At 36.9% G+C, this 12,501-nt stretch overlaps 1 protein-coding gene across 2 annotated transcripts in view; it reads left to right on the plus strand.

Annotated features, from left to right (window-relative positions):
- SLC1A2 (solute carrier family 1 member 2) overlaps window positions 1-12,501 on the plus strand; it is a 100,657-nt gene that overhangs the window by 67,007 nt on the left and 21,149 nt on the right. For both annotated transcript variants that reach the window (XM_039365162.1, XM_039365163.1), the window contains exons 5-7: window positions 4,095-4,257; window positions 6,687-6,813; window positions 8,897-9,130. In XM_039365162.1, coding sequence (XP_039221096.1) covers window positions 4,095-4,257; window positions 6,687-6,813; window positions 8,897-9,130 — 524 coding nt within the window. The remainder of the gene's footprint in view (window positions 1-4,094; window positions 4,258-6,686; window positions 6,814-8,896; window positions 9,131-12,501) is intronic.

The raw sequence follows: 12,501 nt of genomic DNA on the forward strand, positions 1-12,501 counted from the left end.
TTCTGGTGAAAGCCATCCAATTTCCTCTAGATACTGATTTGTTTTATTTCTTTGGGATCTTAAAAATCTGGATCTTGTTACTGTCAAAATTATAACTAGAGCTCACTAAAAAAAATAGAGAAACATTTTCAATAAATGCCAAATATTTAGTTTATTCAAAGATTCAATAGACATAAACGCATTTGCCTAAATACAGCCAAAACTGCTTAACTTTAATATGCTATATATTTGATTTCATAAGAATTTTTTTCTGTTTTTAATCAGGGATACCTTGTGGTTTTTTGAACAATAATATTTATAAAATCTGAAAGGCTAGGCTATTCATTTCAGTATTCTGAAACTGTTAACAAGGTCAGGATCATTAGTGCTGCTGCAAAAAAGTAAATGGATGCAAAAAGTAAATGGGGAAACAGTAAAGAGCCAAGTGATTGATACCCGAAGACTGAATAGTCTTTGGTGAACGTAAGGCCTGAAATGTTTTGGGATGAGAAGGATGGCGAGATTTCTCTATTGTTGCTTACTCTGCTCATACTTAAACTGGGGTGGCTTTTTCCCGAGAAAAGTACAATAGTATGACTTTCCACAGCATATATGAACTGCCTTTTTATTATCTATACTTTGTGCCATACTTACCAGGAGATGCCCTTCAGCTCTTTCCTCCCACTCCTATCCTGTTAATTTGTTTAGCAGTTACATGGATTATTTTATAATGAAATGGACAAGGCCTGTTGCCAACCTTTTTCAGTTGTCCCTGAAGGCATCAGTTAAGGCAGGGGTTCCCTGGTCCATGGACTAGCACGGGTCCGTGGCATTCCAGAAACCAGTCTGTGCAAACAAGCAAAGCTACATCCATCACAATGCGGGCAGTATGCGAAACCATGCCCCCTCTCGTCCATGGAAAAACCTCTTTCCACAGAACTGGTCCCTGTGCTCAAAAAGTTGGGGGCCGCTGACTTAAAGAATTAAAACAGTATGTTATCTGACTTGTAGCTCTAAGCTATATTTTCTGCCTAGAGCAGGGGTGTCAAACTCGCAACGTCATGTGACGTGTCATGACATATCACGACTTTTTTTCCATTGCCGGCACTGGGGTGGGCACGGTTACTCCATGACGCATCTGGCCCATGGGCTGGCAGTTTGATATCCCTGGCCTAGAGGATAGGGAAGGGGCAGAACTATCAAGACACACAAATTCCAACAGGGATGCCAAAGTGAAGATGACAACTGCAACAAGGCAATGAAAACTGTATCTGGTATTTATGCATGTCCACATATAAAAAAAATATTTTTTTCCTTTCAGTACATTATATTTCATTGGATGCTGAAAAAAATAATAGGCTGAGCAGGAAATTAAACATCAAATACGCAAGTTTCTTTTTTAAGTTTTGAGTGATTCTAATATTAAGGAGCATGATTTTCATATTCAAAAGAATTGCGTAGAAAAGAAGTATAGGAAAAGGGGAGAAGTGATATCCATTTAAAATGCTAAACTGGTCTTCCCCTTTCTAACTAATTGCATTTGACACAAAGTGAGTAAACCATTTGGCTGCTGAAAAACTGCATAATGAGATAATAGGCTGAGTGGGAGGCAAGGCAAGCTGCTTTTTATACTGTATTGGCATTATCACTCCTTTTTTAAAAAAAAATGTTTGCTACTCATAATGTTATATTATTCTTCCAAACAATTCATTTCAACTCTTTCATTGCTTCACTATTTTGCAGATTCTTATTGATATTTTAACCCATTAGCACACCAGCTTTGATTAATGGATCTGTATTCACATAATAAATTCTCCAAGCATCGAACAATTAAAGTTAAAGCAATAAATGAATTACATAAACACTTAACAGTAAGAGTTACAGTAATACAGAAAGCAAAACAAATCCTACCAAAAAGGAATATGAGTCAATCCAAGAGAAGACACCACATATAAGGAACAAAAAGTATTTTACAAAGGAGACAAAACTTTGATTTGCATGACATAAGATAAATGTTTTAGAGGAAACTGAAACTGGTAACAGAAAGAAAGTTAATTAAATTTTTGAGAAAATACAGCATTGAGTAACTACATGACAAAGAAGGTTCCCTTTTGCTCTTTTAAATGCTGTAGAAGATTTGGAATGAGGGAGCATATGGAGAAGCAAAGATCAATTCAAGGCACAAATAACCACATGTGTGAATGTCCTTCATTATAGTTGTGTATTTCCCTAGGTGCCATTTAGATATAGGTCATTCTACCACCACCCCTCCTTTGTATTTTTAACCAGATCTGCTTGTGGTTTATAAATATTTTTGGATTCAGACTTTAGTTATCCTCATTGAATGTTGTCCATAATCAAAATCTGTGATAGTTTATTCCAATGCCCAGCCAGATTATAAGTGCAGTTCCTCATTTCTTTACTGAAAATGTAGCCTTATTTGTTGTTTTCAGGGGAGCAAATAATGAGGAAATAATATTCCAGAAATACCGTTGCAGTCTATCCCCATTTAACTCCAGAATTTTAATTATTTAAATATTACAGAAGCAAAATCATTTGCAGTGAACATCATATGAAATATGCTTTTGTATTTTAGTTACGACTGTAGCTTGCTTACCTCTTTTCTGATACATTTTAAATAGGCTGGACACATGCTGCTCCTTGACCTATTTCTTATTTGTGAAGGTGTAATCTAGTTATGGTATCTGCAGATAACAACACCTGTCTGGCCCTGGAAGGTGGCTTGGGATATTGGATGGGACACCTTCAAAGAATATCAAAGTTGTAGGCCAGAGTGCGGAATTGAAAGTCAATCTAAAAAAAGGCAGCTGTAAGCCACTTATATTCTGTTATCAGGAATATAGTTATTGCCAAGCTAAGTCCAAGAATGTGGTGGAACAATTCAGCCAGTGCTTTATTTGTTTACACCCAACAGTCAGAATCTAAGCCTTTAATATCCCCAGCATATAGATATACCCTGGAATATATTAGGGAATGGCTAGCATTACTGTTTTCCTCTGTGTTCTATCCATTTCTGGGCTGGGCTACCTCTTGTCTCCTCCTATTTCTGAGATGTAGACCTTCCTTCCTGGGAAAGTGCCATTTCACTATAGCCCATCACACCAACTCCTCCTCTGTAGGCACCATCTCTAACCATTATGCCCATGTAGTCATAGGGGGTCAGTCAAGAGGTTGCTTTTTCACTTTCTGCTTCACCATACTTGTAGTGTTACTGATACTTAAAGAAAAACTTCAATAACATAACAGAAGGAGAATCAGGTCGTAGTTTTCAGAAGTCCTCAAATGGCGTTTTTGTTCTTATTCACAAAGTTATTTGCAAAAATAACTGCCATCTTATCATCATGAATTATATAAACAGTATCGAGTGACTTTTGGAGTTTTCTGAAAAGTAATGAAAAGTAAACATAGAGGTACCCTTGCTTTATTTATTTATCGTATTTGTATACCTGCCCATCTCATAGGAAATGATCCTTGGGTATACAGCTCTAAATTTGAAAAACCCAATACATACATAAAAGCAGTTACAATTATAAACCGAGCCATAGCAAAATCTCCTTGGGACTCCGAGGCCTGATAATATAGCCAGGTCTTGAGAGAGTTGCAGAATGTTGAGAGATAAGGCTAATCTCACTTCTGGGATTACACATGTCAGGCATTAGAGCAGAGAAGGCTCACCTCCTAGGACCTGCAAGATATAACATATTAGTTCAGTTAAAGGGACTAAGTTCTCCAGTGTCTATAAATTGAATATTGTCCTACAACATTTCAAGGAGTACTAGCTAGAATTTGGGATATAAAATGTGTAGTGAACGAAAACAGTGCATTCATTACTGACATTTTAGCCTTCACTCACTCTAAAATAACCAGGAGAGCAAGAGAAAAGAACTGCTACACAATAGTTCTATTCTGTCTTTGTGCTTCTGGTATAAAGAGTAGACTTCTGAAGATCTTCTATCCGGTGAAAGTTTTTCTATGCAATGAAGAACCTAGAGCCATGAATATATTTTAAGAGTAAGCACTGATATGAAGTTTGAAAAACAGTACCTAAAAGGCAATTTCTAGTTGCATTTTCATTCTACATTTTATTCTTTCAGATTCAAACAGTTACCAAAAAAGTGCTCATGCCGCAAGAAGTGGAAGAACCATCTAATGTTACAGATTCTATCTTTACCATCATGAATGAAACAGAAGTTACTCCAGAGCCTCAACTTATTGTTAAGAAGGGCCTTGAGTTTAAGGATGGAATGAATGTCTTAGGTATTCTCTCTGTCTTCAGACACCTATTAAATTTATTTCATAAATATTGTTCAGGCACAACTGCAGACAAAAAAAGGAATTGCTGCTGAGAAGCAACAGTATTGGATAATATCAGACAGTTATCAGCTGTGCTATTAAAGGTGGGGAGTTGCAGGGGAAACACCCAAAGTCCTTCTGAACTGGACAAATCACACGTATCAATTAACAAGAAGCATTTGAATCAAAACTACACTTAATATGCTATTTTTTTAAGAAGTGTAACATATATATTCTAATGTATTTATTAAAGGTCAGGTATTGTGAAATCCTGCCAAGGAGAATCTGAATAGGATAAAACTTATCTTTGGTCTCCAATCATTTTTTGTAATAAGCAATCTAAGAGACAAAACTGATGTTTTTAAGAAGGCTGAATCTACTGATTGGAGGATTAGGTTGCTGACATCAGAAATGGAACTTTATCCCACTTGACAAAATTAGCTAGTTTCCATTTAAGGAATTTCACTTATTCTCAGGCACACCTAAATAGATTAGACTTGTTTTCAAGCTTTGATCCTCCTAACATCTTATCAGAGGCCAAGAAAGTTCTTTCTGAGACATTTTTTCTGCAAACCTCTGAAACCAAGACTCAGTTCAGTTATATCGGAATGAACATTAAGCAAGGAACTTAAATTAGAATGTCTTTGCACTATCTGTATTCCCAAATCTGTTGTAGAAATTTCCCCTTTTTCTGGAGTATATTTAGGAAGTGGGAGGACTGAATCAATTCCATCATTAGTTTTTGTATTGTTTAGGAATTTGTAGACAGCTTGGTATCATTTCAAAATAATTAGTTTCACAGACATTTTCTTATAGCCCTGCTCCAATTCCTTATGAGCTTCTGCATCAGATTCACAAGGATGTTAATGAGATGAGAAACTAAACTAATCCTTGGCTAAGAGCCACAGAGCAAAGCTATTCCTTCAGCTTCATAATCTGAGAATGCATGGCCAATTAGGACTGGATTTCTTCAAAATAATATCTCAAATCCTACATCACCCAAATCTCCCATAACTAAGGTCAGAAGTACAGGATATCACTGAGTGGTTAAGAAAAGTCAACAGAGGTGCACAATGTTTATTGAATTATATGCTATGTATTTTATTTTGGGGGAGTGATTAAGGCATCAAGCTGTAAATGCAGACTGTGAGCTCTAATCCCACCTTGTGCAGTTTTCTTGGCAAGGTTTTTCAGAAGTGGTTGCTATTGCCTCCTTGCTAGTACTGCCAGAAACTGACTGGCCCAAGCTGGCTTCAGGCCAAAGTGGAAGGTATGTGTGTGTGTATATGTGTATACACACACACATACACACACTATGCATCAGAATTTATCTAAGGATAGTCAAGGAATGCTTTGGGATGGAGTGCTGTTATCACTATTAAAAGGCACTTCTGTTTTTAAACAGATTATTAACAATAACAAATCTTATTATTGTGTTTCCCTGAAAGGAAGACCTACCCTGAAAATGTGCCCTAACTTGATTTTTGGGGGTGGGCCTAATATAAGCTCTACCCAAAAAATAAGCTCTGGTTTTGGGCCAATGCACACACCTAAAAATCAAGCTGGGGTGGGGGTGTGGAGCTGCCCCATGCGCCCCTTACCCACTTACCTTGCAGCCAGGCCTCTCCTTGCTGGCCCGCTTCTTCTGCAGCGTTCCCAGCCTGCATTTTGCAGTCAGAGACCTTTCTGGAAGGCCACTGCAGCCAAGAACTATGGATTCAATCCATAGCTCAGTTCTACAAGGCCTCTGTGTCCTTGTACTGGCCTTCCGGCAAGGCCTAACTGCAAAATGCAGGCCCATGCACCATTCTCAGTTGAAAAAAAGCTGCTCCTTCATCCTCAGAAGAAGTGGGCTGGCTGGGGGGGGGTCTGTCAGTGCCAGAGGTGAGTGGAAAAGATACCACCACCACCCGAAAATAAGACCTGGCTCCTCTTTTGGAGGCAAAATAAATAAATAAGACTGGGTCTTATTTTCAGGGAAACATGGTAACAGATGTCTAAGAAAAAAAAAGACAAATTTATTTTGACAGATATATATAGGAATATTCCAGATGGAATAACAATTCTTTACAAAATTCTGCACTGTGAAGCTTCATTTAAAAAAAATACATTACCTAGAATAGAGCAAGGAAATAATAACAGTTGCTGGAATCCATATGAGCTTCCATGCAATGGAATGATAATGCAAAATCAAAGGAAATCCTGCTTATTTGAGCTATGCCTATCTTGTTTTGTCCCCAATTCTTCTCTCTAATTGTGCCCCCTCTACAAAATCACAGATTTTTTTAAATCGTAAATTGAGGTTGAAGAATACAGAAAATTCCCCTTCAGAAAAATTCACAATTTTAAGAAAAGTTTCATAAAAGAGTCTGACAGTAATATTCTTTCAACAGGCCTCATTGGATTTTTCATTGCTTTTGGTATTGTAATGGGCAAGATGGGAGAACAAGCCAAGATGATGGTGGATTTCTTCAATATCTTGAATGAGATCGTAATGAAGTTAGTAATTATGATCATGTGGTAAGTTAAAGTCATCATCTATTAGATACTCCAAACCCTGTTCTACCTTTGAAATCATTTGGAATTTGATCAGTAATAATACAGAGAACTTTGTTGAGCCAGGCTAAAAGTATATATAATCCAGGAGTCTGGATTACAAATATGTCCAGGAATTTCTCAAGCAGGATATGATGATAATGATAACATCTTCCATTCATGCCTTCTAGCTAATGATGATGAAATAATGTTGTCATACAGACCAGATACTGTAAGCCTGTCCTTTGTTCTGCCAAAATTGCCAAAATGTTTGCACTTATGTATTTTATTATATTGGATTGAAACTACTCTGTGTGTGTGTGTGTGCGCGCGCGCGCACACGCACGCACTTTCCAGTTTTGTTTCCAGTTTTATAGTACAAAGTGCTCAGAAGAAAACACAGAGAGGAATTATCATGGTTTCTTTTTACAATAAGTAAGCAGACAGAAGTTTGTGCAAGTGTGGATGGAGTTCATTAAAAGGTGAACATGGGCTATCGAGAATATTTCTGACTGCTACATCATGCCACACTATATAACATTTTAGCTCATTAAAGAATCCTAGTAGACTATCATTTCATTCTTCATAGTTTCCTTGCTTCTTGAAGATGATTAGCAGCATCTTGGAAGATGATTAGTAGTTGTGAGCCTGGTTTTTAATTTGGAAAAAAATCAGTCTACTGTTCATTTAAAATCTATCCAATTTGACTTGGCTCCTGTTCAAAGAAAGATTCAGGAAATCATGTGCAATACCTCTTACTAAGGAGCATGGAAAACTCACATCTGGTAGCTACTGTGCTGTAGCACCTCCTCTTCCTCCTCAGAACAAAGGAGTAAATTCAAAGATTTTGTAGCTAGGTTTTATTACATTTATTTGCATTTGAGCTAAGTTAGATTACATAATAGTGTCTGCTTATGGCAACCTTTTGAAGCACTGAATTGTACAGAATGTCTGTGATTGTTGTTTTTCAGCTCTAATCACTTTGGAGGCCCTTCTTCATCTTTGGGGAGCTATAGAGCTAGTCCATAGCAGTTGATTCATGTCTTGGTCTAGCAAAATGTAATACTTAATTTACTGTGTGATGCTCTAGTTTTTCCTGTACCAGAACTGGATCTTTGCATCACAGTTATTCTCACATACTGTTTAGAATCCATTCTAAGCTGCTAATAGTGATTCCACAGCTTCTAGTGTCATGGGGATTTTACTCATGAATCTTGTTTATTTATATAGGCAAAATGTTTATTGTATGGCGATAAAGATATTTGTTTTCAGATCTAAAAGATACCTTCTGTCTAATTATTAATAACTGTTCTTTGAGGAAATGTTCCATATTTACCAGCACTTCAATGATTTATGAAACTCTTATAGACTCCATAAAAACATAAAACAACGTTGAACATTTAGTAAGGATTCTTTAAAACCAGATTGTAAGGATTATCTTCAGTGAATATTTCAGGAAAGAGACTATCTGGTACATTTGGAAACAGTGCTTAAAACAACATAATTGAGAGGCTTATAGATTCCTGGTTGATTACTAGGATTCTTTATTGAAGGATCAGATGTAAATCCATAGTTTCAGTTTAGTTCATAGTAAAATAGTGAGGATGTGACATGTAAGGGCATTTGTGAAATTCCAGTTTCCAGGAGCTGTAATAAAAGCATTAGTCTTTAAATAACAGAATATTTTATTGCCATCAAAAACTACCATGGCTACTCTTCTATAATTTGTTATAAAGATCTGATTGAATATTTCCCTACTAATACTAGTAGAAGAATGCAAGTAGGTAAAGAGCAAGCGAAAGATAGCAAAAACAATGTGTAAACAGATAAGTAGACTGAAAATGTTGAGTTTAATTTTCTCATTAGCAGCATTATATTAGGCAAAATTATACAGACTTTATCCTTAGCAAACGTATAAACAATAGTGAAGTAGAATGTGTAAGTTCAAGATTTCTGAAAGTGAAATAAAATTCTAATTGTAAGAGGGAATTTTTCTATTTTTAGTGCACTTGATTGTTACCAGATGGATATCTAATTCTATTCCATACTTTTTATTTCTTTCTTCTAGGTATTCTCCATTGGGAATTGCCTGCCTCATTTGTGGAAAAATCATTGCAATCAAGGATTTGGAAGTAGTTGCTCGACAACTTGGCATGTACATGGTAACCGTGATTGTAGGTCTTCTCATCCATGGAGGGATTTTTTTGCCTCTGTTGTATTTTGTAATTACAAGAAAAAATCCCTTCTCATTTTTTGCTGGAATCTTTCAAGCATGGATCACTGCTCTAGGCACAGCTTCAAGGTATTTAATAGAAAATGATGATGTTTGCTAGAGATGTGTCTCCTTTCGCAGGACTACCTTTTAAACAAAATGGGTGGGAAATTCAATATCATGATAAAGAATTGTGCCCTGAAACACTTTTATCCAAGGCGATTGCCTGCCAACTGCAAGATTGTAGACTGGGACTATCAGAAGGCTTTGTTAGTGTAAAAAGTGCCCCAAAAGTAGAAGGTCAAAGAATTTCACCACCAAAACTGGGTTCAGTCTGATTTATATTGATGAAAGAGATTGGGCTGGACCTGTTGTAGTTGACATCTAGCTTGCTCTGAAGACTCTACTTTTTCTTTGAGCTGATGGGGACTGGATTAGGTTTTATTTTTAAGTGTCCCTAGTCCATTGACTGGGTGATATACAAACTGTGCAAACAAACAAATAAACATATAAATGCATATACATACATACATACATACATACATACATACATACATACATGCAGAATAATGACAACGGGGTCAGCAACATCAAAGTATTGCAGAACACATTTATGTGTATCAGTTCAAGAACATAAAACAGCCAATCATCTTTGCAAGTTTCTCCTTTGGGCCGAACGTTGTATTAACTTGTTGCGTGCCTAAAGAGTGGCATATGGGGACAAAATTAGAAATGCAGAAATAAAATAAACTATTTCATGACTCATGATACTGTCTCCATGGAATCATATACAGTGTGTCTGTAATATGTGAGCTACTAGTTTATACTGGGTCCAGAAAATAATACTTGGCCCCTACCTTTATTCTTGGTCTATTCTTTCTGTTCTGTCCTGTCCTGTCCTTCCCTGTTGGACTAATTGTAGTCTGTTCTAATTCTAGTCTGTTCTGACTTGTCTAATGAAGACAAGGACTGGGGGGTGACATGCCTTCCAATATTTGAGGGACTGTCACAGAGAAGAGGGCACTGCAAAGCACCTGAGAGAAGGATAAGAAGTAACGGATGGACGCTTATCAAAGAGAGATCCAACTGAGGAGAAATTTCCTGTCAGTGAGAACAATAAATCAGTAGAATGGCTTGTTTCCAGAGATTATAAGTGCTCCCTCACTGGAGCTTTTTAAGAAGAGATTGGATGGCCATTTGTCTGGAATGGTTCATTCTGCTTGAGCAGGGGGTTGGATTAGAAGACCTCTAAGGTCCTCTCCAACTCTATTATTCCGTGTTCTACTTTTTCCCTTACACTGAGTTCTATTTTCTATTCTGTCTCATATGTAATTACTTAGGTAGCTACAATTAGAGATAGGAAATATGACCGTTTTGGTTTCTCAGAGTTCTTCACTTCTGCAAATCTGCCAGGTTTGGTTCATCAGACTGGAAAATATTTTTCAGAAGATGGACAGTTAAGTGCACATTTCTTCAAAATGTAATAAAAACACATTTATGTTATTTTCAAGTTCTTTTAAGTGTGACAAACACGCATGAATGTAGACAGATGCTTTCCCTAATTTTTAAAATAGTCTGCATGCACCAATTTAAAAGCTATGAATATTGAATTAGAACTATGTTTTGGTTCATCTGTTGTCCTAAACAAAATGTGTCCAATTGAGTGTTTCCACCTTCTCTAGCTACATCATTGGAAAATACTATTATCATCAAAGCAAAGTATTTATTTTAGGTAATGGAGGGGTTAAGCATTTCTTGGTTGTGAGCATGTTTATAAACAAGTTATTTGAATCTCCATAATGTTCGCTGTGATTTTTTTCCTTTTAAACATAATCAGAAGAGATACAGGTCATGGAGGAAGGAATGTCTATGGGATAAATATTAGATTGATCAATCCATTTATGTTCTTATTTTGGAAGTGAAGCTAATTGTCACCATGTTACTTCTTATTTTATTTCTGTCCCCTGTAAAAAGAATAGGGAGGAAATAACTGGAGAAAAAACTGGATACCAAAATGCATGATGATTTCTCCATGTTGAAATGATGCCAAATAAAATGAACACTAGATACTGGCATTTTTGCTTATCTAACAATTACAACTTAAACTGGAGTGTGGAGGCATTTGAAGGATTACTTTACAAAGTGTTTCATAAAGGGTTTTGGTATGAGTGAAGTGCCTCTCTTTGAAATGTTGAAGCACCCATGTCCCAAAGGAACCTTCTGAAGTTCGCTTTGAATAATATGTACATGTCTTCACATCTACTTCACTTCACCAGAGTTCCAAGTACAGTGTTCTATATACATGCACAGACAAGCTGGGAAAGACACACCAAGCTTTCTGGAGGACATAGCTGCCTCTATATTACAAAGAGGAAGTTCACTTGCACCAACAAACACTTCAAAAGTTTTGCACAGCTCTATCTAGTCGAGGTTAACTGTTTGCAAAAAATGTTAAGCAGGATTGGACCTGAAAGTTTTTGGATGGAGATTATCGATGGATGGACATTTTCATTTAGTCTTCAGGAAGTGAAGAACCTGTTCCTTTACTAATAGCCACTTTTAAAGGATGATATATAATCATCTAGCCAGATCTTTTTTGTGTTTCGCTCAGTTGAATTCTATACTTAGAGAAAGAATATTTATTGCTGGTACCTGAGGCGGAATTGTTTGGACACCTTGGGAACCAGTTAAGATGTTGGAATAGGACTAAGAAATTCTGGTTCAAGCCACCCTTGAGTTATGAAACCTTAATGGCCAAGTTTTGTCCCATCACTGAAAAGCTTCACTCAAAATGTGTAAGTTTCTAGAGTAGATGAACAAAGTTCACTGGGGCACTGGGAGAGTCCTGGCTAACAATGTGCTGCCAGATAATACCATGAAATCAGAATTATTATTTGTTAATTATATGAAGATACATTTGGTGCAATATCATCAGTGTGCTGCTGATTCTCAATTGTATATTAACCTCCAGCCAACCAAGTAAAGCTATCAAGGTTTTATCCCAATGTTTAGAAGCTATGGGGTCTGGATGGAGAAGAACAAACTTCTGCTCAGTCATACCAAGATCAAAAACTTTGAGCCCATAGGCTTGGAACTGGAGATACTTCATTATTGATTCTGGATGAGTCACTGTTCTGCCCAGATTCAGTGTACAATTTGGGGGTCCTCCTGCTTGATGAACAGATGGCAGTTGTGGCCATGGGACTTTTGAGTAACTTAATCTTGGATGCCACTTGTGCCTGTTCTTACATTGGAGGTTTCCCCTTCCAGTCCTACTTTCCTTAGTCACCTCCTGGTTGGATTATTGCACTATACATGTGACAGCCTTTGATCCAAAGGCTACAAAATGCAACAGCATAGATAGTTATGAGCATTCCTGAACTATACCTATGTCACACTTCACCAGTCATCTTGTGTAATCCAGGAAGCATATCTTCTCTGTGCCAATGTTGCCCTTTGGA

The sequence above is a fragment of the Crotalus tigris genome, unplaced genomic scaffold, assembly GCF_016545835.1.
Source record: "Crotalus tigris isolate CLP2741 ecotype Arizona unplaced genomic scaffold, ASM1654583v1 scf7180000019968.627227, whole genome shotgun sequence".
NCBI classification, from domain to species: domain Eukaryota; kingdom Metazoa; phylum Chordata; class Lepidosauria; order Squamata; family Viperidae; genus Crotalus; species Crotalus tigris.